Raw genomic sequence first — 23048 nt, forward strand, 5'->3', positions numbered from 1 at the left:
CACTTATAAACCGTTACCAATTCCTTATTAACCTTTCCCACTCCCTTATTAACCTTTTCCACACTTTTATAAACGCTACTTATGTTCTTAAACATATTCTACACTCTTAAACCTATGTAACTTTAACAACATACGTATATAGTACTGCAAAATCCTGCGATATAGCGAAAAATCTGTGATAAATAATTAAATATAATATTTTTAAAAATTCTGCGATACAGTGAGGCCACGATAAGTGAACTGCGATATAGAGAGGGACTACTGTATATTTTTTAAAACAACTTAATTTTAAGATAATTTTAGATTTGCAGAAAAGGTGCAAAGATTCTTTCTGTATGTCCTGCTCCAATCTCCCTATTGTTAATAGGTTACTGTGGAACCCAACACCCATATGTTACTATTAACTAAAGTTCATAATCTTTTCAGATTTCCTCTTTTTTACCTTTTCTGTCCAGGATTTATGTTACATTTAGACTTCTTAGACTCCTCTGGGCTGAGACAGTTTCTCAGATTTTCTTGGTTTGATGACATTGACATTGTTCAGAACTGGTGAGGTATTTTATAGAATGCCTGCAGGTGGGGTTTGTGTGGTGTTTTCTCATGGTTGGACTGGGGTGATGGCTATGTGGGGCATAAGGAGGACCACAAAGGTGAGGCACCCTTCTCAGTGCATTGTGTATAGGGCACATGCTATCAATGTGACTTTTCACTGATGTTGACCTCGATCCCCTAGCTGAAGTGGTGTCTGTCAGGTGTCTCCTCTGTAGAAGCTGTTCTCCTCCCATTTTTCATGCTGTCCCCTTTGGAAGGAAGTCACTATTTACAGTCCACACCTAAGGGTAGGGAGTCCCATTCCCCCTTTTCCAGGGTGCAGCATCTACACAAATTATTTTATGTTGTTCTGCCTGGAAGATTTGTCTCTTCTCCCCCTGATTGACTTTTTACTCATTTTTTATTTTTGTAGTACCATTGAACATTAGAAAATAATAGCTTTACTTAGTTATTGAGAGCTTTCTAATACAGTTGACCCTTGAACAACATGGATTTGCACTGTGTGGGTCCACTCAGACATGGATGTTTTTCATTAAATAATGTACAGTGTTGTAAATGCCTTTTCCTTATGATTTTCTTGACTTTTTTTTTTTAACCTCTATATTGTAAGAATATAGTATATGGCACATATAACATACAAAGTAAGTATTAACCGGTTGTTATCTGTGTGGCATTCAGTCAACAGTAGGACTACTAGTTGTTAAAGTGTTTGGAAATCAGAAGTTACATGTGGGTTTTTGACTGTGCGGGAGTCTAACCCTGAGTTGTTTTAAGGGTTAACTGTACTGATACATTTCATTTTCAGTATTGCAAAATCAGATTAGTTAATCTCTGATGTGTTGGGAAGCTGTTGGACTCATAGTGGCAAACACAAATTTTCCAAAATTCTATATTTTCCTTAAGGGAAGCTCAGACTTTATCATTAGTGACAGATACTGGTGGTTGATTTTCCTTGGAGCAGCAGGTTTTGTTTCAACCATTTTGGAGAAAATAACTGCTAAATATCCAAGTTTGAATAATCATGGTCTGTCAGTCTTTCCTTCAGGCAGCAGGAATACTTTATCTTGTCACAGAATATTAAAAAGACACAAACTCAAGAGCTGAGGTTTAATACAATCCATAACTTGTGCTTCTTCATAAGGATGTTGCCGATAGCATGACAAGACTGACTCCTGGCAGTTTGACACTGCTTTCTGAACTCGGCAAAAAAGACATGTTGTCTCAGTGTTGCAACAACCTGACAGAGCCCCTGGAGGAATCCTACGGACCACGCTGGGGACTGCTAGTAGCCTACTGCGGTTCCGAACATAGGTGGACTGTTCCTGGCTGTCCAGGAGGCCCGGTAGGGCTCTGCCCTTGTGTCTCAGGCAGCACAGTGATTGACAGCCTACTGGGGTCAGACATTGGAGGGAAGAGAAACCCTCAGTCTGGGACATTGTCCCCAGGGATATTCATTTGCAGGGCGGGAGCCAGTTGAGTCAATTCAGAGCATAAAAAGTGATGGGGCTGCTCTGAGTGTGCATATTGCATTTCTGAGAGGATCTGGAGGAGAGCTGGAGCTACCATCTTTTGCCTAGATAAATGCTTTTGTTGTTGTTTTTGTATCTTTTACATATCATGACCACATCCTTGAGGTCAGCAGCATCAATTTTACAGATGAAGAAACCCAGGCTAATTGAGGTTTGGGCCAGGTTCCTGGCGGAGGTGCACTCAATCCCCCTGGTCCTCTTCTACAACCTGGGTGGCTGACCTGTGTGGAGTCCTGTGGCTGCTGGACTCAGATCAGCTGGAGCAGATCTGGTGGGGGCTGGGGGACAGCTGAGCCCAAAAGGATTTGCCAGAGAGGAAGGTAGGGGATGATCTAGCAGTTTGAAATTGGTATTTAAAAGAGACAGGAAACTTGCAGGCAAAGTGTACACTTTCCACGTACCACAAAAGTTTGTGGTCATTGCAAGGTGAAAAGCAGTGTTTCTTGTGTGTGGTTTTCACCTGCACACAGGTTACTCTCTTCTTGCTGTGCATTGTTGAGGAAGCTGGTACCCAAGAGATGCATTTGGGTTCATCTGATGTCTGGAGTCCCTTTGAGCTGGAGAGTGCTCCTGGGTTCTCGTCATGTCCTCCTTGGTGGAAGATTGGCCAAGCATATGGTTAGGGGCCCAGAGGAAGGAGGGGGATGCTAGTGTTGCTGCTGTGGCCAACAGTCTGTGTTCAACATTTGTTTTTCTTGCACTCTTCCAGACCCTTTGGGACCCTGGATCCCCAAGTGCCAAAACCCCACCCAGTTTTGTCAGGCAGATGGTGGTCCATGTGTAGTGATGAGAGTTGTTTCCCAGTCAAGTTTGAGGGCCCCATCTATGTCCTCATACTGTCATCTCTTTGTCACCTTAGGGACTTGACATGCAGGTGCTGCTGGTTGTCTGTGATCCTTCAAGTATAAATAAAAACATTTTCTTCCCTGGCCAGTGTGACTCAGTTTGTCGGAATGTTGTCTCATACACCAAAAGGTTACGGGTTCAATTCCCAGTCAGGACACACACCTAGGTGGGTTCAATCCCTGGTCGGGGTGAGTACGGGAGGCAGCCAATCAACGTTGGTGTTTCTCTCCCTTTCTCATGTCGGTGTTTCTCTCCCTTCCCTGATTCCTCTCTCTCTCCAATTATAAGAATATCCTTGGGTGAGAATTAAATTAAAAAAAATTTTTTGTCCTTTAATCTAGTCCACAAATGGTATTTGGTAAACCAAGGTACAGGCATCAGAGTTGAAAGTCATATGGGACCCATCCTGTCCAACCCTGTACCCTGTAGGCCACAGTCATGTGACCTAGGCAAATCACTACCTTCCCTAGGAGTGACTTCACCTGTGGACAGGGTTGACAGTCAAGCAGTTGGGAGGATTACATGGAAGAGTGCAACTTAGTGGTTGGTACAGGGATGGCCATTACAAAGGATCAGTACATGTCCTGGATGATTTTCCAAACCTGGCATAGATCAGCTTTTCTGTTAGATGACCAGTCATTTCTAACAAGTGCCCCTTCCTGAATTTCTTAGCGGAGTGTGCAGAATTAAACCTCCCTGGTGGTGTTGCGTCCTGGCTAGACAGGTTTGCAGCTCTCAGGGTCCTACTGCAGTGACTTGCTGAAGTGGGAGTTGGTGTTGCAGGCTGTCCCATTGCCACTTGGTGTTGGGGTCTTTTCATGGGGCCACTGCCAGCTGCTGGCTCAGGGCAGTTCTCTCTTCTGCTTCTCTACAGCTCTCAGCGACACTGCACCTGAAACTGGCCCCTATCACTACTTCCAGTCACAGTGAGGTCCTCTTGGCCTCCTCAGCCAGGCTTTGTGACTTTTGGGGGTTCCTGTGTTCCTAGAAGGAGCCCCAGCAAGACAGGCTGGATGCCTCCAGATCTTGCTGAGGGCACAGTGCTCCTCCGCCCCTGCCCCATGCCCTGGGACTGCCCACCTCTGTGCTGGGAGAATGGGCTCACAGGCCAGAACCTGGCCATACATGCTCCCTCCTTTCCTCCTGAGATGTTTGGCTGCAGCTGTGGCAGGGCACACCATAATGGAGTCCCAAAGCGATAGTTGGACCTGAAATATCCAGGAAGAATAATGGCTGGGTTTCAAAAATTCCTTTGCAGCTGCTCACCTCCATGGCCTCTGTGGCCAAGAAGCAAAATGTGTCTGACTTACCGGCCCCCACAAAGCAGGCTTTTTTCTCTTGACATATCAGCCAGCTGGGTGTCAAGTTACAGTGCTGGGAGAAGTAGCAGTGGATGCCAAGAAGGCAGCAGAGAGGTGGGAAGCAGGTGGGTTTCAGGGCTCCGGGATCTGGAGAGGGGACCAGGCACCCTGCCCTGCCCCCCACCACCCAAGGCAGGCAGGACTTGGGCTTTAGGGTAGTGTCTGTGTTCTGTGCAGCAGATCTTCCTTTTTAATCACATCAAATCTCTGAGTCAATGGCAACCTTGGGAAATGGAAGGTGGAGTATTGTGGGGTTCCAGTGAGCAGCCACCACACCCAGGTGGCCATGAAAAGCCCCAGAAATGTGTGTGTCAAGATGCCCAGCTCATCCCTGTCAGTGATATGGTGCCATGTAGTAGGACTACCCGGGAACTGATAGTAATTCTTATTTTCTCTCTTACAGGACTTTCCTAAAAGTATTTTTGGAATTGTGTGGGTGGGGATGCTCATTGTATTAAGCATGTGGAATTGCTTCTGGCTTTGACGCAGGTACCATACCAGGTGGTGTCTGAACTGGTGGCTCCCAGGCCTAGGATGGCCCCTCCTTTCCTATGGGACTTTCTCCCCTCCTCATTTGTTGTTCATCTTATTCCAAGTCCATATCTGTCACAGGTAGCCCTTGTGTATGGAGAACTGTGCTGGTCCCTTTGGGGGGCTTTGAGGTTCAGCAAGGATGCCTACTGGGAAACACCTTTTCTTCCCCCACCCCCCTTGTCTCTCCCAGGGTAGTGTCTAGGGTGGATAGCTTCTTTTGGGAACAGTCTGAGGGAAGACAAGGAGTTACCATCATGTAGGCTAGCTCCCTGTCGGCCCCATTATCTTAGTGGTTTAAAGTAATGTATTGGTGTAGAGTTGTCTGTTGGGTCTGCTGGTTAGCTAGTCCCAGCAGAGCACTGCTTCTTGTACTTTTGTCCTTGCAGCCTTGTGTCAGCTGGGCTGGATGTCTCTGGTGGCTTTGTCACTCACATGGGATGGCTAGGTCCATCTCCATGTCTCTCTGTGACTCTCAGAGACCCTGTTTCTACGAAGCTAGCTTGGCATCTTACACTGGGGTGCACTCAGATCCCACCCCCCACCCCCTGCCCCGTGCTCACTCTAGGGGCCCAAGTGGAAGCTGCAAGGTTCCTGTGGCCTTGCCTCGAAAGCTCGCAATGTTGCTTCCTCCACGTTTCTGTAGTTCAGAGAACAAGCCACAAAACCAGCCCCCGTCATGGGGACAGGACTGGACAGAGTGTGGGCACAGGTGAGGGTCAGCTTGAATGAGCTGCCTTCACAGGGCTGTTAAGGCTGGACTGAAGGCCTTATTGCGGTGGAACACTGGTCCTCTGTACAGGGTTTTGTCAGCCACGAGTAACAGGGCTCCCTCTTAACATCCACCAAAGTCCTGAACTCGTAGGCTTGAGGTTGGACTTAAGACACATCATGACACAGAATTCAGAAATCCTTTTCAGTGAATTTGTATATCCTTTAGCAACATAGCATCTGTGTGCCTGTGGACATAGTCACCCATGTTATGCAAGGTTATAAGTTATTCTACAGATACTGCTGGGTTCCTCGTGAACTAACAGACCCCATCCTTGAACAAGGTGCCAGGGGAAAAGAGGAAATGGGCATGTGCCACCCATGCTGCTGGAGCACCCGCCATGCCGTGCCGGGCCTGCTCTAGTTGCCAGGACACAGCAGCTGCAATCCCTGCCCCTCCAAGGTTTGTGAATATTTGAATGTTACTTCAGTGGCCGATTGTGTGCAGCCCATTAGTGCTTCACGAAAGGTTGGAGCTTTGACTGTCCTGACGGCTTCTTAGAGTATCTGAGCCTCACCCAGCAACTCTGAGGGGCAACTGGGCAGAAAGCCCTGTTCTCATCCTTGTAGGAAGCACAGAGAGGAAGTGTCCTGCCCTAGGCCTCTCACTTGCAAGATGCAGAACCAAGTGAGACCACAAGCAGTTTTGTGGGAGTATGACAGCAACACCCCAGTGTGCAAGCTTGGTGCACAGTGCCCACTCACTATAGGCCTTTGCGAGCATGGCCATGGGGCCTGGGAGGAGTCTCTGTGGCCTCTCCGCCACCCCTATCCAGCCTGGCACTAGGAGGAGATTCCTGCTGCTCTGGCTCTAGGGAAGTGTGGGGAGCCTAACGCTCTCTTCTGGGTCCCTAGTATCACATCAGGGCTGGACACCCCTCTCTTTTGCCCTTTACTTGTTGGGTTACTTGGGGAACATCCTGGGCCCTCACTGGGAGCTGGAGTGAGACAGGCTCCAAGTAGGGCCATGGGGCCCTGGCTGCTGTTCTGTGATGTCCTGCAGTCCTACCTTGGGGTGGGAGAACCCGTCTGTCAAATGGGTAATGCCATTGTGGGCTGACTGGCATAGAGCTGCCATGCTGGCACTATGTCGGAAGGCGGAGTCAGAGGCACTTCACTTGGACAAGTTTGCTGGAGTGAGGGTGAGGAAGCTGGTTCCAGGGGTGGGGTTCAGGGGGCTGTACTTGAGCCTGTGCTGGATCCCCAAATTCTGCCCTGAGCTCCCTAGCCCCAGGATGGATAGTAGTGGGCAGGGCTTAGGAAGGTTTCCCCAGGCATGCATACTGTGGGAGCACTGACCACATTACAGGGGTCAGGGCTGGGCCAGCGAGGGACCTTCTGAGGGCACAGGTCTGAAGTGCATCTTGAAGTATAAGTTGGAGTTCACAAGGAGGTCTTGGGAATGTGGTGGAGGGAATGATGGTGAAGGTAGAAGCCTATGGCAGGATGAGCCCAAGGGTATAGAGGCTGGTGGAGCTGAGTGGGGTGGGAGGTGTGAATAGGCTCCATTTGAAGGAATGTCCTGGGGCCCAGGTGGGGGTTTGCAAGGAGTGGAGCAGGTGAGGCTGTTGTTGATTTAGCAACTCCTTATCACACCCTTAACCACAACTAGCAGGCACCTGCTTCTGGACCCAGCTTCTGTGCTGGAGTGATGTGGAGCCTGTCTGCCACTGGCCCTCCTGGCCCTGAGGAGGAATTTGTTGTCCTGAGGCCTTATTGGGCATCCCCAACTTCCCTGTTGTGTGCAGGAATCTCAGGGGTCTTGTTAGAATGCAGGTTTTGATCAAGCAAGTCTAGGATAGCAAGATGCTATATTTCTACAAGCTGCTTGGAGAATGCTCCAGCTGCTCCTAAGCTGAGGTGGGTAGTGGTCCTGTACCCCCTGGTGGATCCTAAGGATAGAACCACCTTTTATCCAGGGGTTGATCCTCACTGCCTGGCACCACACCTACTTCTTAGGTGGGCATTCAGCAAATAAGAGTTGAGTGAATGAATAAAGGAATGCATGAGTGTAGATGAAGCACTCCTTCTCCAACCCTGGGCAGGCTCATTCAGAGAATGACAAAAGTCAGAGCTGCTGATGAGGACAGTTTCTGTGTTCCCTCAGTGAGATTGCTTTCCCTGGCGTCAGCCGGAGGGGACACTAAATATTAACCTCACACTGACCTCTCGCTGGCGAAAGCTGGGACAGGAGCCTGGCATTGTGGATGCAGGGTTCTGTTGTAAATTAAGTTTATAATCCTGATCTTCCCTCCAGAAAACGTAAGGGAAGTTCCTGGCAGGTTAACAGCTTCTGTGTTTGTTTAGCCAGGGACCTGCCCAAGGGGAGGAGGTGGTGAGACTGCTTTCACAGATGACAGCCTGGCCTGCTTCCAGGGGATTTCGTAGGTCACATAAAATCTATTGATCGTAATATTTTACGTGAGGGTTCCCAAGATGGGCAAGATGGGCTTAGATAGGATTTGTCCTGAAATCATGTAGCTTCCAAATAAACTTTGTGCCCAGGGGGCTGCCATGGACTGAAGCAGTACACCTGACCAATGCCACTGTCCCCCTAGCGTGTTGGGCTAAATTTCATCTGCTTTTATTCCCCTGGCCTAAGTAGGTCTACAAATCTAAAAAAAAAATTTTTTTTTTTTTTTTTAAAGGATGCCCATGTTAATGTTTATCCTGTATCAAAGAGGTGTTCTTTTTCCTGAATTGAAAGACCTTCACTGGGAAGGAACTGAGAGACCTGAAGCATCCTTGCTTTAAAGATGGAGCTTAGGAAAGTTTTTTATGTTGAAAACTAGGGGGGCTGTGACCCCTTTGTGTTTGGAAGGGGTGACCCAGTCTCTGTAACGTAGCATAGTCCCCGTTGGCATGCACCACACAGGAAGTGCCTGCCAGCCTGGCAGCTCCAGGGTGAATGGGGTGCCTCCATTTTCTGACAACACCTGAACCCCACCTCACTTCTCAAAATGAAGGCTGCTTGTCACAAACTGGTTAGAACTGGCTGTTGCCATGGTTTTCACCGTTGGAAGGCGCAGTTAAAGGGTCACATGACCAAGGAGGGAAATGCCTTGGTCACATGACTTTTTGGTGGCCTGATTAGCATACAGGAAGTACACTCCCTGCTGGGATGCTGAGTGATCTTTGATGGGAGGTGATGTCATCTCTTGGACGAGTTATTGATTAGTGTCAGTCCAGGATGGACCTGGGAGTGCTGTGGTCAGAGTGGTCATCGCAGGGAGGTTCAACTTCCAGATGGTCTTGGTCCCTCACCCTGCCCTTTTTCTTCAGGCCAAAATTTCCATTTTTTTAGCTATCTCACCCTTCTAAGACTTGCACACCCTAAGTGAGATGACAAAAAGTGATAAATCCCTGTAGATCACCCTCCTCTCAGCACTCACTAGCTTAGGAAGCGCCTGTGGTCTGTAACTCTAGACGTGGGCTGCTGCTCTGCCTGCTGCAGGTGCGTGGGAGCCCACCTGGGTGGGGACCAGTGCCACAGCCCTTGTGCTAGAGCCTTGAAGCTGCTTGGTATCTTTATGCACATCCAGAAAACCTGGAATTGGAGCCTGAGATCACCTTGGAAGTTGATCTTGGGCTGAATGGGCAGCCAACAGAGACATAGAGACTTGAAAGAGCGGTACTTCCAGAATTAATTGGTTTTTGGTTTGCTGAGGCTGGAGTGAGACATTCTGAGTTACGTTATAAACAGCAGTCAGTTTCTGGGCTAGAGAATGTGGGCCGATAACCTCAATGAAGGATTTTATGTCTTGAAATAGGTGCCTTTTTGTCCCCTACCCTGGTCTTTTGTGAGGCCAGTGGCAGCTGTACTGGTTAAATTGGATCATGGCTGGAAGTGTTGAGGTGCAACTGCCATGCAGGTCTGGGAGGTGGGATTAGGATTGGCCTGGATGGGGGTTGGGGACAGGGTCCTGGGGGACTCAGCATATGATCCTCTGTGAATGTGCAGCTCACTCCAGGAACAGCAGAGGTGGTTAGTGTGCTGTTAAGCACCAGTTCTCCATCTATAACTTCCCTGCTGAGCTGGAATATAGTGAAAGGAGTGGGACAGCTTTCAGCTATTAGTAAACTTCATTGAGTTTATACTCTGGGCAACAGTGCCACCTAGTGGACATGTTTGGTCTCAGTTGGTTTTGCTGCCGACAGAAGGATTGACTCCAACACAAATGTTGAGTGAGGCCAGATCTTAAGGGAGTTTACGTTGTGCCCTCAGCAAATGGAGCCACCTGGTTGAGGGTGAAGTGCTGTCTCTGGGACCCATTGCTCCTGTGTGTGGGCTCATTGACACCATAACAGATTCAGGTGTGCATATATGTCTTAAGGTATTTGGGAGTGGGCAGGGTTGTGGTAAGAGGGCAGGAGAGTAATGGGCAGGGGTGGGAGTTATTGGAAACCAGTTTATGAGCAGATCAGGTGGGTGAAGAGTATCTGTATATGCAAGGTAAAATGGACTTCGTGTTCTAGTCTGTTTCAAAACATGCAGCCTCTACTGCCACATTGCCACTGGAAGGATGAAATGGCCACATGTGGCCCAGGAAGGACTATCCAGCAGGCAGCCTCAGCTAGGATCCAGGGGCAAGCATTTTTAATTCAACACCTTGCCACATTTTAGAGAAAGAAGTGGTGTTTTTTTCCAAAGTGTCCATGTCATCCTCCAACATATAGGTGTCCTCATCCCTGGGGACACAGGTGGGTGCCAAGTACAGTCCCAGCTGGGAGGGACCCAGCCATACACCAGTGGGTTTGGGTACTGCATGGTAAGTACAGTGAGAGAAGGCAGCCTGGGTAGGTGGTAGGGAAGCCATCAGGGAGGTCATAGGGAGAGAGGTTGCCACCAGTGGGGCAGTGTGCTTGCTGCCTCCTTGCTGTCTGTGTTTGAATCTGGGCATCTGGAGGGTGTGGGTATGGGGCTCTGGGGAACAGTGTCCAGCACGGTCAGGATATTCTGGTAACAACCCCCTGTCCCTGCTCCACAGTGACATGAAGCCTGAGAAGAGAGCCCCCTCACCTGATGTGATTGTGCTCTCTGACAATGAGCAGCCCATGAGCCCGCGGGTGAATGGGCTTCCAAAGGAAGCCTTGCAGGAGACAAGCGCTGAGGTCCTCATGGTGAGTCTTGTCCCCATGCCAGGGGACCACTCCACCCAATGGCATCCCCAAGTGCAGCTGGTGACAGTGTGTCCTGTGAGCCTGGCTGCTGGCCCTCCCTCTCAACTCTGTTATCTTGTGCTTGCAGAAAAGTAGTCCTGAAGAGCGAGAAAGGATGATTAAGCAGCTGAAAGAAGAATTACGGTTAGAAGAGGCAAAACTCGTTTTATTGAAAAAGTTGCGGCAAAGTCAAATACAAAAGGAAACGACTGCCCAGAAGGTGTGTGCAGCTCTATACCTTCCTCAAGGGTTAGTGGGAGCCATTCAGAGCTGGGGATAGAAAGGCTGGTTATCGGGAAACAGGTTTCCTCGGGGGCATGAGGGCCAAGGTCTTATTAGAAACTTACAGGCTCAAGTTTGCATTTTGGATTTATCTAAAAGGATATCAGAGCGAAAGGATATCAGAGTACAGTAGTCCCTCTCTATATCGTGGTTCACCTATCGCGGCCTCACTGTATCGCGGGATTTTAAAAAATATTTAATTATTTATCGCAGATCTTTCGCTATATCACGGGATTTTGCGGTTCTGTATACGTATGTTGTTAAAGTTACATAGGTTTAAGAGTATAATATGTTTGAGAATATAGTGTTTATAAAATATGGAAAAGGTTAATAAGGGAGTGGGAAAGGTTAATAGGGGACTGGGAACAGTTTATAAGTGTGTGGGAAGGGTTTATAAAGCCTTAAAATATACAGTATTCCCTCACTTATCACGGGTATTACATTCCAGACCTCCTCGCGAAGTAGGAACCTTACATTTATTCTAGACTCTTAAACCTATGTAACCTTAACAACATACATATACGGTACCGCAAAATCCCGCGATATAGCAAAAAATTCGCAATAAATAATTAAATATAATATTTTTAAAAATCCCGTGATACAGTGAGGCCGCGATAAGTGAACTGCAATATAGAATGTTCTAGATCTGAGTACATGAAACTCACGTCCTGTGAAAACACGAGAATGTAAAGCAGATAGATGTGTGAAGCTGCTGGAAGCACACGTCTAGGTTCAGAGCTCTGTCCCAAGTTTGTTTCCAGAAAGGCCTCCTTCCCTGTGAATGGCTGTGCTGGTTGGCAGACGCCCTGTCTTGGGGCTCCTACTTCCTCTCCTGGTGCCTGAGGCTCTTTGTGGCACTGCTCTGAGCATTGCTTGCCATGTAGGGCAAGTTCATGTTTGTTTTGTTGGATTTCTGTGAAGATTCGTGGTTGATTATACAGCTGCTCTTATGATAACCACTGTCATTAAACCAGAAAAGTGAGTGCATGTTGGGCAGGACAGCTGACAGTATATAGAACATGTATCCCCTAAGGGAGAGGGACAGGAGAAGGACACCCACTGGTCTGGCTTGGGGGTTTGTTTGAGCTCCCACCCCACCAGTCAGCAAATGGATATGGCCTGATGTCTGTTAATCTTCAGGTGAACAGATTCTGCCTATTGTTTCCTTGTCAGTTGTGGGAAATGGTTTAGTGACCCAGTTCTGTCACTGCCCCTTCCCTAGTGGAATATGTTACTTTAAGAACCCAAGGTTGGGATTAACCTGTCCAGGCCTCAGGTCCTTTCCCATTGCCAGCCCTTCTTGCCCCCTGGAGGGCAGAGCCAACACCTGAACCACAGAGTGATGAGAGGAGTCCCTAGGGAGTGAGGGGTGCTAGAACAGCTCTCCACCCATTTTCAGAATGTCAGTTCCTGTCACAGATAGACAGGAGTCACTTACCAGGCTGGAAGCAGAACCTATGTGCACCTAGCACCTTTGGAAGAGGAAGAAAACTAATCCTTCTCCACCAGGATTATGGGGGGAGGGGCAGGACTGGTGGCTGCCTCATCTCCCAAGTACCCTGTCTTTTGCAGCCCGCAGGCTCCGCTGGGAGCACTGTGACCACCCCTCCCCCGCTTGTGCGGGGAACCCAGAACATTCCTTCCGGCAAGCCATCACTTCAGGTCAGTGTTTTCCTCCTCATCAGGCTCCTGAGCAGCCCTATAAAAGGCTGCCTGTTCTTCTGATTAGACTGACTGAAGTTTTCCTGCCACTGGCCCCAAAATAAATCATGTTCACGTTCCCAAAGGATGCCACCATTGCCATCATAAACATATCACACCAACGCATAGGAGGCCCTTCCCCTGACTCACCCCTATTGAGATTGGAGAAAGGACTAAGATCCACCTAGACAGACTGGGCTCCCACCATCCTGAGTCTCCCAAAGGCTGTGGGACCTTGTCCCAGCACAGTTTCCAGCCTTTGTTCACTGGGCAGCCACAGGACAGGTCTGAATAGGGCCCTGCTCCCCTCAAACAGGCCCCAGCTCACACCAGCAGGTGGCAGCGCCAGTCCTGATTGGCTGGACTCTTGCTGTGGTGGGGCCTGTGTCTTCACTGAGCCCAGGTTTACAAGTCTCTTGTTGGAGTCTATTATGCCCTCCTGTGTTTATTAACAAGTGTGTGCTTTTACAAATAGCAAGACCTGTTTTTAAAAAGCTGTGTAAGATCTGGGTGTGGGTATCATTGACAGACCTCTTCAACTCGAATGCCTGGTAGTGTCATCCCACCACCCCTGGTCCGTGGTGGGCAGCAGGTGTCCTCGAAACTGGGACCGCAGGCGAGCTCACAGGTCGTCATGCCCCCGCTCGTCAGGGGGGCCCAGGTGAGCAAGTTGCACCCTTGGGACAGGAGTATGACCAGGCAGCCCCAAGCAACTGTCCACCTTGCATGAATGACCCTTTCCAGTCCTCAGACTGGGAGCCCAACCCTTCCCTGTACCTCCTTCCATTGTCTTTCATTGCCTTGTCTCCACCCCACAGCAAATCCACAACATCAGACAACATTCCAGTACGGGGCCACCGCCGCTCCTCCTGGCCCCTCGGGCATCTGTGCCCAATGTGCAAATCCAGGGGCAGAGGATCATCCAACAGGGCCTTATCCGTGTAGCCAACGTTCCCAACACCAGTCTGCTCGTCAATATCCCACAGGTGAGGGCCATGCTCTGGCAACGTGGGGAATGTGCTATGCAGCTACTACCGAAAGGGACCGTGGTTCTGGGACGCAGTAGGGTGGTGCGATGTGACCTGCCTGCTCCCTCAGAGCCAGGTGAGGCCTTGGACATCTCTTGTGGTTTGTACTTGAGTTCCTTGGGGCCTGTCAGTCTTGAAGGTCACAGGCAGGAGTGCTGTGTTCAGATTTGCCATGTTGCAGAGGTGGAGAGTTGCTGAAGGTGAGGGGTGCAGACCTGAGCTGAGATATGGGGAGTCTAAGCAGTTGCAGGTGACAGGTTTGGGGGCGGGTAAAAGAGCCCAGGTAAAGGCGTCTGATGGGCCTGGAGATGGCTGGGGGCACCAGGGCCCTCTCTGCCCTCCCCCTTGCAGGCACTAGCACATGAGGAGCATGTATCTGCAAATGTCCTCATAGCACCAGTGCATCTGTTCACATCCATGAGTTCCTTCAACTTTGAACACAGCCTCCGAGACAGGGTGGGTCTGTCCCCACCCAACAGAACTGGGAAGATGGGACCAGAAGCTGGCAGGTACTGGGTCAACTTCTCTGCCTCCATTGGCCTAGTGTATCCTTGCCTGCCTCCTTTAGGTCAGGGTCAAGTGCAGCCCTGCCACCATGTAGGGATGTCCTGGCAAAGCAAAAGGTTGACCTGTGCAAGCAGTTCATTTACCCTATACACCTTGATCAGATCCCTCCAATATGCCAGACCCTGTTCCCAAGCTTAGCATGCCAGGAGGATGGAAAGCAGGCCAGCAGCAGTGGAGCCGGGGCGGGGGAGGGGGGGGTGTTCTGCTCCCAGTGGGATGGGGAACCCAAGAGGGGATCAAAGAGAAACTAGCTGGTCAATCGGAGGGGGCGGGGGGGGGGGTTGGCCAGGCCAAGGTGATAGGATGGCATCCTCTGTGTTGGGGAGCCTCTTCGGCTCTGAGATCCTCTTTGGGGGTGGTGGTCCTAGAAGAGCATCCTGGGCTTCCTGAGCCCTGTGATACATTGTAAGCAAGTTATCAGGTGTGTGCAATTTCCAGGGGTAGTATCTGCAGCTTTCCTCAGATTTCCTAAAGGGTCCTCAACCTTACGAAGTTAAGGGTACTGGCGAAGTTAAGGGTACTGGCATGGTTAGCTCCAGGTTTTGGGGAGAGCACTTTACAGTTTTGGGGGTAGGTGGACTGAAGCAAGGAGACCATGGAGTGTTGGTCACTGGGGTTCAGACAAAGACAATAAAGTAGTACAGGAGTAGCAAGGGTTGTGGGGGTGGCTAATGCAGGAGCTGCTCTCTCCTGCAACTGTGATGAGGACATGTGACTAAAAACATTAGCATCTCCAGATAAGCACACACAAAGATGCTCACAAGGGAAATGCCACTTGAGCCACCATTGCACCCCTATGAGGATGGAGGCCACCAGACCTCTGCTGAGAGGAGGGTCAGGCCCTAAGAGACAGGACAGTGGTGATGCTGTCTGGGTTGGTGCCAGGGAAACATCAACAAGGTTATGTCCTAGTTATGGTGATGGCTTGCTTCATGGGTGTCTTCCTGGCAAAATGCAGCAAATTACAGATTTTAAGTGTGTGTAGTTTATTGGATATCAGCTAAGCCTCAGCAGGTATGTGTACAATATTGGTCACCTCATAAGGTGAACGTTCTAATGCTACTCTGCCTGCTGCTCACAGGTGTCAGGCAGCTTGGAATTTGTCAAGGACTCAGTGCAGTTAATGCTGCTAACTTGTGCTGTGGGTGCAGTGGTAGGGCCTGCTTCAGAGCGGGGCACTCCAGGCACCTGACCTGATTGTTGTTTCCCAAAAGCCCTCCCCAGCTTCACTGAAAGGAACGACAGCCACCTCTGCTCAGGGCAACTCCAACCCCACCAGCGTGACCTCTGTGGTCACATCTGGTGATTCTCCAGCCAGCCGGCAGGCAGCCGCCAAGCTCGCACTGCGTAAACAGCTGGAGAAGACACTGCTTGAAATCCCCCCGCCCAAGCCCCCTGCCCCAGAGATGAACTTCTTGCCCAGCGCTGCCAACAACGAATTCATCTACCTGGTTGGCCTGGAGGAAGTGGTACAGAACCTGCTGGAGACACAAGGTGAGTGGGCCCTGAGGTAGGGCTGTTTCCATATCTTGCCACTCAGGTTTCTGTTACATAGGTTTTATTCTATGTACAGCATATGTCTGTGTATCTGTAGTGTACCCAGAGCTGTCTTAAAGGTTGGATATTATGAATGACGCTTCGCTTTGTCATCAGTTCTGCTTGCTATGAGGTTTGTTAGCTTCTTAAACACAATGCGGGCACCTTTCCTGTTAGTGCCTTCTGAGAGCCAGGCCCTGGTGAGGCCCAAGGTTCCTCGTGTGTGGTCCAGGGGTCCAAGCAGTGGCACTGTGATGTTGGTGTGCCATGAGGCAGGTGGACAGTGAGGGGGAAAGTCTGTGGGAGACTGACATGACAGTTTGCTTCCAGACAGGAAGTCATCACAGGGTGGTACCTTGAGTGTTCAGAGCCTCCAAAATCGGAGAGGGACACCTACACATGAACCAGGCTCATTAAATCACCCTTCTTGGAAGCATTTTGGAAAACACACCTGCATGTCAGGAGGTTTTAGGAATTTAAAAGGGCATAAACAGGATCGTGATCAAAAACAATATTGGAAATGGATGTGGAGGCCATACTGGCTCTTAGGGAGCCTCCACCAGACGCTGAACTGTGGACACTTGTGCCTGACATAGACCTGGTAGTGACATTAATTGAGCAGCCAACCTGAAGCCTGTTCCTATGTGTTCTTGTTAGCTGCTCAGAGTTGAGTAGGAAGGAGGCATAGCTGTAACTGGTTCACGGGAACGGGAGGGACCACCAGACTCCACCTGTCAGATTGCCTTGAGGGATCACAGAGAGGGTACAGGCTCTGACATGGCCTGAATGTGTCTGACTTCCTGTAGTGTCTTTTTTTTTTTTTTATCATGATGTCATATTATTGTCAAAACTGCTGCAAGGCCAGTATAAGAAAGGTGGGCAGGAGGCCAGGTCAGGACAAGATGTCTCTCTGTACTGTGCTGTGGGTGGGCAAGGTGATTGGGAGAAGCCTAGCTGATTGCACTAATGTTTTTTTTGAGCATTTGTACCAAGGATGCTTGACCCACAGTGTTTCCAAAGCTTTGGCCTGAAAAGCTTCCCCGAGGCTGGCCCAGTGTCTGCACACAGTTGTCATTGACTTTTTAGTTTTCCAATACCTGCTGAGCCACATGGTTTGGGGCGCTGCTCTTGTTTAATCCTGCATCCCAGCTAGTGAGGGTTTGATTGGTGTCTTCTTCCTTTGATGTGCACCCGCCTGTCTCCCTCTGCAGCGGGCAGGATGTCAGCTGCTGTTGTGCTGTCCCGGGAGCCCTACATGTGTGCACAATGCAAGACAGACTTCACGTGCCGCTGGCGGGAGGAGAAGGGTGGTGCCATCATGTGTGAGAACTGCATGGCATCTAACCAGAAGAAGGCGCTCAAGGTGGAGCACACGAGCAGGCTGAAGGCCGCCTTCGTGAAGGCGCTGCAGCAGGAGCAGGAGATCGAGCAGCGCCTCCTGCAGCAGGGCCCTGCTCCTGTGCAGGCCAAAGCTGAGCCCACTGTCGCCCCGCACCCCGCTCTGAAGCAGGTGAGTCCTTGTCTGGAAGCCAGAGCTGAGACCTGGGAGCTGGACTGGGACTTTGTCCTCTAGGAGAAGTGCCTGTTCCCTAGCAGGGGAGTTGTCCCTGGCAGGCACAATGTTCTGGCATTCAGTCCCACACTCGGTGAGCATCTGCCTGATTGTTAACTGTGTCTAAATTGCATTTAATGGTGGTGTTTGGTGGTGAAAATACTAATTTGCAGTTTCTTTAGATTTTGTAGCTTTCATGCTCAGTGTGCCAACTGACACGTACTTCTTGTCTTTAAAGACTTTTCTAAAAGCCACATTGAGATACAAAAGAGGCTTTTGGAAGAAATATTTTAGCTAAATTAAGGAGAGAAGAAAGTTTGAAATCACGTTTTTGTGGAGGAGGGGGGTTTTGGCTGCTTTTTTTAATGCTCTGCTTTCCCACCCCTGTAGATCCAAAGCTCCCTGTTGGCTGTTTTTTGTACCTTTGGAAGTCATTTGTAACTCACTAATGACCACATCTTCTCAAGGTCTCTATATAGTGGGAGGCCACACTGCCCTCCTGTCCTGTGGGGACTAGGATTCATGTGGCCACAGCTGCTGCCCTTTGGTCACTCTAGGTCACCCTGGGCCGGCCTGTGGATGGCGCTGATCTTGATTTCAACCCCATTTGTGTAGGTCATAAAACCCCGGCGTAAGTTGGCGTTCCGCTCAGGAGAGGCCCGCGACTGGAGTAACGGGGCTGTGCTACAGGTCAGAACTGCAGTGCTGGGAGTCCCCTGCACCGTGCCACCAACCAGCCCTCACGCCCCAGACCGTGACCACATCAGCTGCCTGTGTCTGCCTGTCTGTTTCTCTCTCCCTCTTTTCCTTCCCCTGTCCCCTCAGTGTAACTTACCTGGTCTCCTGATTTTGGACTTCAGGGACCCCGTGTGGGTGGGAAGAGGTCAGCCACAGCAAGGAAAGGCTGCACTGAGCATCTTGCCCTCTGCCCTTTCCTTCCCCACATGAGCCATTGCATCCTCTCTCCCCTGTAGGCCTCCAGCCAGCTATCCCGGAGCTCAGCCACAACACCCCGAGGTGTCCTGCACACGTTCAGCCAGTCACCGAAACTGCAGAATTCAGCCTCAGCCACAGCCCTCGTCAGCAGGACTGGCAGACATTCCGAGAGAGCCATTAGTTCTGGCAAGGGCAGCGCCACCTCCAACTGGAAGAAGGCACCCCTGAGTACAGGTGGGTAGCCTGAGGGGCTTGAAGGAGGGATCTTGCCATGGTTGAGTCCGTTCCTTTCTTATCTTTAACAAAGACATGCACATGCACAGGGTGAAGGGAAATAGGACAGAGGGCCCTGAACCCCAAGATCTGCTTCCTGAGAGCAGCTGCATCCAAATCTTTAGCTAAATCTCTTCCGTTTACTAAATAAGGTGCCCTGCACAAGTGGCAGCCCTGGATAGGTACTCATTGCCTTCACCGTCTCCACACTGTACCTAAACTCTCAGCCCTTGGCCCAAAATATGGGACAGACCCAGTTCAGGCAGTTAGCCCCACATTCCAGTGAACTCGTCAGCGGACCCTCATCCTGCCTTCCTTCCTGCCACAGAGAATGCCTGTTTTTACTGTTAGCTTGTGCCTTTCCTGCTGTACTGTTTCTTGCTCACCCAGACAATGTCCTTTATTCCCTGATGTGTAGGCCACTCTCTTCCCACCTTCTGACTTGGACTGGTCAGGAGGTGCAAAGTGCAAAATAGGACCAGAATGCAGGGTGGAGATGAGGGGGACTCTGGGGCAGGGGCTGCAATTTTAACCGAGGTGAGCAGCAAAGGCCTCTGAGGAGACCCCATTTGAGGAATGGCCCAGGGGATGGGGAGACGCTCAGGTAGGTATTTTTCAATCTCCCACAGCCCCACCATCCTGAGGCATCCTGTTTTTTTAAAATTTCTTACTTACGTGGTAGCATTAGATGAAAATTCAGTATTTCTTACCTATCAAAAATGGGAAAGTGACCTGTAGGCACAAAAGGCTGAGTGCAGGAGATGGGTGAGAACACTCGTTTGTAGGCGTGAGCACGTGCCATGCCCCTACAGAAAGAAGAGGCGCCATCATAGTCCCTAGTCAGACCTGGGTGTGCAACTGAAACACGGGAACCCATTGTACATGCAGCTGACCACGGGTTAGAGATATGCTTGAGGCTCAGAGTCTCCCATAAGAGAGGAACTTAGGAGAAGAAAGACATTCATCCGACTGCAGAAGAATTCAGGCTGCCTGGAAAGCCGGAAGTGTTTGAAAACACCAGGCAAACATACTTTTGCTCACCATGTGTAAGTTACAACTAAAAACTCACAGACTGGTCAGAAATCCCTTTTGTGGTAAATTTGGAAGTATATGAAATAAGTGGAAAAGTCAAGTATGAGTATATGCATGTGTACGCTCTGATAGCAGCCATATGAAAATTGTGTGTGCACTTAAGGGTAATGTTTGAATGGGAATATGAAGGAATAGTTGCTGAAGTAAAAGTGTCAAGACTTAGAAGCCACATTTCCTAGAGTCTGCCAGAGTTCTTGGTTACCCTGGGTTTCTAGGAAGTGATATAAGGGAAACTGGGCGGGATCTGGTTGGCAGTGCTGCCTTGAATGTGCAGGGAGGGCTCCCTAGTGCATTTAACCTCTGAACCCTTGTTCCGCAAAATATATTAACCTCCACCAAAAATATTCTTGGGGTAATACTTTTATTCTGGGAGAGCCTTGTTGCAGCTGGGGATCCAGGGCAGTTTTTACAACAGGCCAGCCAAACACTGAAGTGTGCTGGTGGGGGGGCTCAATTTTTCACTTTCCAGTTATAAAAATACTAGTTCCTTGGGGAAATTTAGAGAATATAAAAAGGAAAGATGATTGCAGTACTTTCTACTTCAGGAGAATAGATGCAGCACTTAGGGGCCTTCCTCAATCATCTCTTCCTTCACATGTCATGTGTGTAGATGAGTTTCCTACAAGGTGATTATGCTGTTTGCCATTCTGTATCCCTCTGAATGGGTTGAGGGAATGTTACCATCTCATTTTTTTGTTCTAATTTTCTTGTTTCTCATTTTTTCCCATTTTTAAGTTCTATTACAGTGGTCCCATCTTTCCCCCATGCTCTCCCCTGTTCTGCCCACCCACCCCCCTCTCCCACAGTCATTCCCCACCCTGTTGTCCATGTCCATGGGTCATTTACATTAGTTCCTTGACTAGACCCTTTCCCTTCTCCCCCCGCTTCTCTCCTTCACCCCGTCTCATTTTTGATGGCTGCATGGTACTCCATTACACTCATTTCCCAGTTGCATACATAGTTCAGTCATTTGTAGTTTGCACTGTTCTAAATAGCACTGTGGTGATGGTATCTGTTCCTGCTGCAGAGGCTGGGAACATTCTAAAGGTATTAAATTCTCTCAGCTCTGAGGCTGGGATTTTTGCTGTCGTGCTTAGTTGGCCCCGTGTCCTCCTGGAAGCGTACTCCTAACTTAGGGCCGTCTCAGTCTGTTGCTCTATTCTATTACAGGCGGGGCCCTTGCATTTGTCAGCCCAAGCTTGGCGGTGCATAAGACCTCCTCGTCCGTGGACCGCCAGCGGGAGTACCTCCTGGACATGATCCCACCACGCTCCATCCCCCAGTCGGCCACGTGGAAATAGTGTGGGCCGGTCCAGTGGAGAACAGGATCCCTCCTCCCTCCCACCTGGCCCACCACCCTCTGCTTGCTGGGGAAGACACTCTGCTCCCCAAGACAACGAGCAAGCATCTGCCACACTGCAGAAGCAAGAACTCTGTTCTTGGCTGCAAAGTCTTGTTGTGGCTGGAGGGCTGCTTCGCGGGTGGACGAGGATTATCATTACTGGGGGACCTTTCCCATGGGCTTCCCTCCTTTTTTTGCCTTTAGTTTGCCCAACACCAGCAGAAAATTGGACCTCAGGGGCTGTTTCTGCTCCTGCCCTCCCCTTCAGCCCCCACAGGGCACACGGGTGGCCTGGACACTGTGACACACTCAGGCAAGACCGGAGCCCGTGGCTTCTGAAGTTGAGCAGACCATTCTGTTTTGTTTTCGCTTTTTCCCGTCTCAGCCTCCCAGTCTTTGACTGCCTTCCTTCACAGCAATCTCTAAGTTGACAATTTATTTTTAATCACCTCATGATGATGGAGTTTAAAGTAAACCATGCAGACCCAGGGGTTCCTGCCGAGCACAGCTCCCATGCCCCAGAGGATGGGCCGCTGACCAACCAGCCCTCATTCGCTCCAGCGGAAGGCCTGTGCTGCTGCTCATCCCAGAGACCCCCCCAACCTCCCACACTTAGCAGAAGAAACTGCAACCCAGACCCAGCCAGAGAGCCTGGGATACTGGAAGCCACGCTGCTGCCCTTGGAGAAGAGAGGAGAGAAACGGCAGCAATATACAGAGCCTGAGCGGGGGTTCGAGGGGTGGGCTATTGTGTGTTTTTGTTGTTGTGGTTTATTTTATTAAAATTTTCCTTTTCTTTTCCTTTTTATTTTGATGGACAGCATCCCAAGCTGCCCTGGCCTGTGCTCCCATCAGGTGTGTCAGGTGGAGAGGTGCCCCTGCCCCCATGGACTTTAGGGTTTCCATTTGGGTCTAGTTTAGAGCCTTCCCTTAAAGGAGGGCCATGCTGCCAGCGTTCGCCTTCATTTTTTTTTAACCCTCTTTAGAGTCCACAGAGATGTCTTACAAAGGATCAGGTCTGCTCTTAGTTGTTTCATTTTGGTTTCTCCCACTCCTTAAAAATCATTTCCATGAGGAAAGGCAGAAGATGTCATGTGCATGTTGCACATGGGGCCAGCTCCATGCACGAGTGAGGGCATCCCATGTGTGTGTACATGTGTGTATTGATGTGGAGACGGGTACACCGCTCCCAACTTCAGCCCCTGCCCTGGTTTTCCTGTCCATGCAGTTAGGGACTTAATTTAAAATCCTTATTTTGTAGGGCTGCCTTCTTCAAACACAGTGCTTCAACATTCTAATAAAGGCTCATTTAACCCCCTCTCGTGTGAATATCAGTGTTTAGAAAACATTTTGACATGCGGTAGAAGACCTAGTTTTGCAAAACTTTCTACTTTTTTGTTCTGTAGAAACCTAAATTTCTCATTAATTTTTGTTTTGAGTAGATGGGCTGAAGAAGGGGGGGGGGCAGGGAAGGGTGGCTTTCATGATAAGATCCAGGGATTTGGGGGGAATTTAACATTCAGGAGTGGGAGAAAAGGGTGTGCTTATACACCAAAAACTCAAAGAGTATGTAAGCATTTCTATTCCTCGCATTTTTCTGTGTGCCTGGTAAATAAATACCTGTCTTATACTACCCTGAGCTGTTATCCCTCTGTTCAGTTACATAGACCAATCTCTCCAAATCCTTCAACAAGGAACACTGGCTGGCCACTCCCAGCAAACAGACCTCAGTTCTATGCAGTAACGGGATCAGGTAGGTGTCTGGGCCAGGGTCTCTTCTATACCAGAGGGGTGGACCCGCATTGCTGCACCCCCAGCCTGGTCGACTGGGTCTGTGACTCAAGGGCATATGTTGGTCTCCAGCCCCATGAGAACCTGGCTCATCGCCATGCTCAGGAACCACTTCTCATCTCAACTCGCCTGGCCAGACCGCCTTGGGTGGAGGACAGGACAACTGGGCCTTGGCTTTATGTTCTCCAGCTCAGCATTC

At 49.7% G+C, this 23048-nt stretch overlaps 1 protein-coding gene across 3 annotated transcripts in view; it reads left to right on the top strand.

The window, feature by feature from the left end:
• GATAD2A (GATA zinc finger domain containing 2A) overlaps nucleotides 1-22691 on the top strand; it is a 105327-nt gene extending 82636 nt beyond the window's left edge. For all 3 annotated transcript variants that reach the window (XM_090290064.1, XM_090290063.1, XM_090290065.1), the window contains exons 4-13: nucleotides 10579-10711; nucleotides 10839-10970; nucleotides 12605-12694; nucleotides 13263-13394; nucleotides 13552-13719; nucleotides 15543-15822; nucleotides 17076-17374; nucleotides 18032-18106; nucleotides 18391-18586; nucleotides 20888-22691. In XM_090290064.1, coding sequence (XP_090146190.1) covers nucleotides 10579-10711; nucleotides 10839-10970; nucleotides 12605-12694; nucleotides 13263-13394; nucleotides 13552-13719; nucleotides 15543-15822; nucleotides 17076-17374; nucleotides 18032-18106; nucleotides 18391-18586; nucleotides 20888-21018 — 1636 coding nt within the window. In that variant the 3' untranslated portion in view covers nucleotides 21019-22691. The remainder of the gene's footprint in view (nucleotides 1-10578; nucleotides 10712-10838; nucleotides 10971-12604; nucleotides 12695-13262; nucleotides 13395-13551; nucleotides 13720-15542; nucleotides 15823-17075; nucleotides 17375-18031; nucleotides 18107-18390; nucleotides 18587-20887) is intronic.
• Nucleotides 22692-23048: the final 357 nt, after the last annotated feature.

The sequence above is a fragment of the Furipterus horrens genome, unplaced genomic scaffold (assembly GCF_987537825.1).
Source record: "Furipterus horrens unplaced genomic scaffold, mFurHor1.1.pri manual_scaffold_10, whole genome shotgun sequence".
NCBI lineage: Eukaryota > Metazoa > Chordata > Mammalia > Chiroptera > Furipteridae > Furipterus > Furipterus horrens.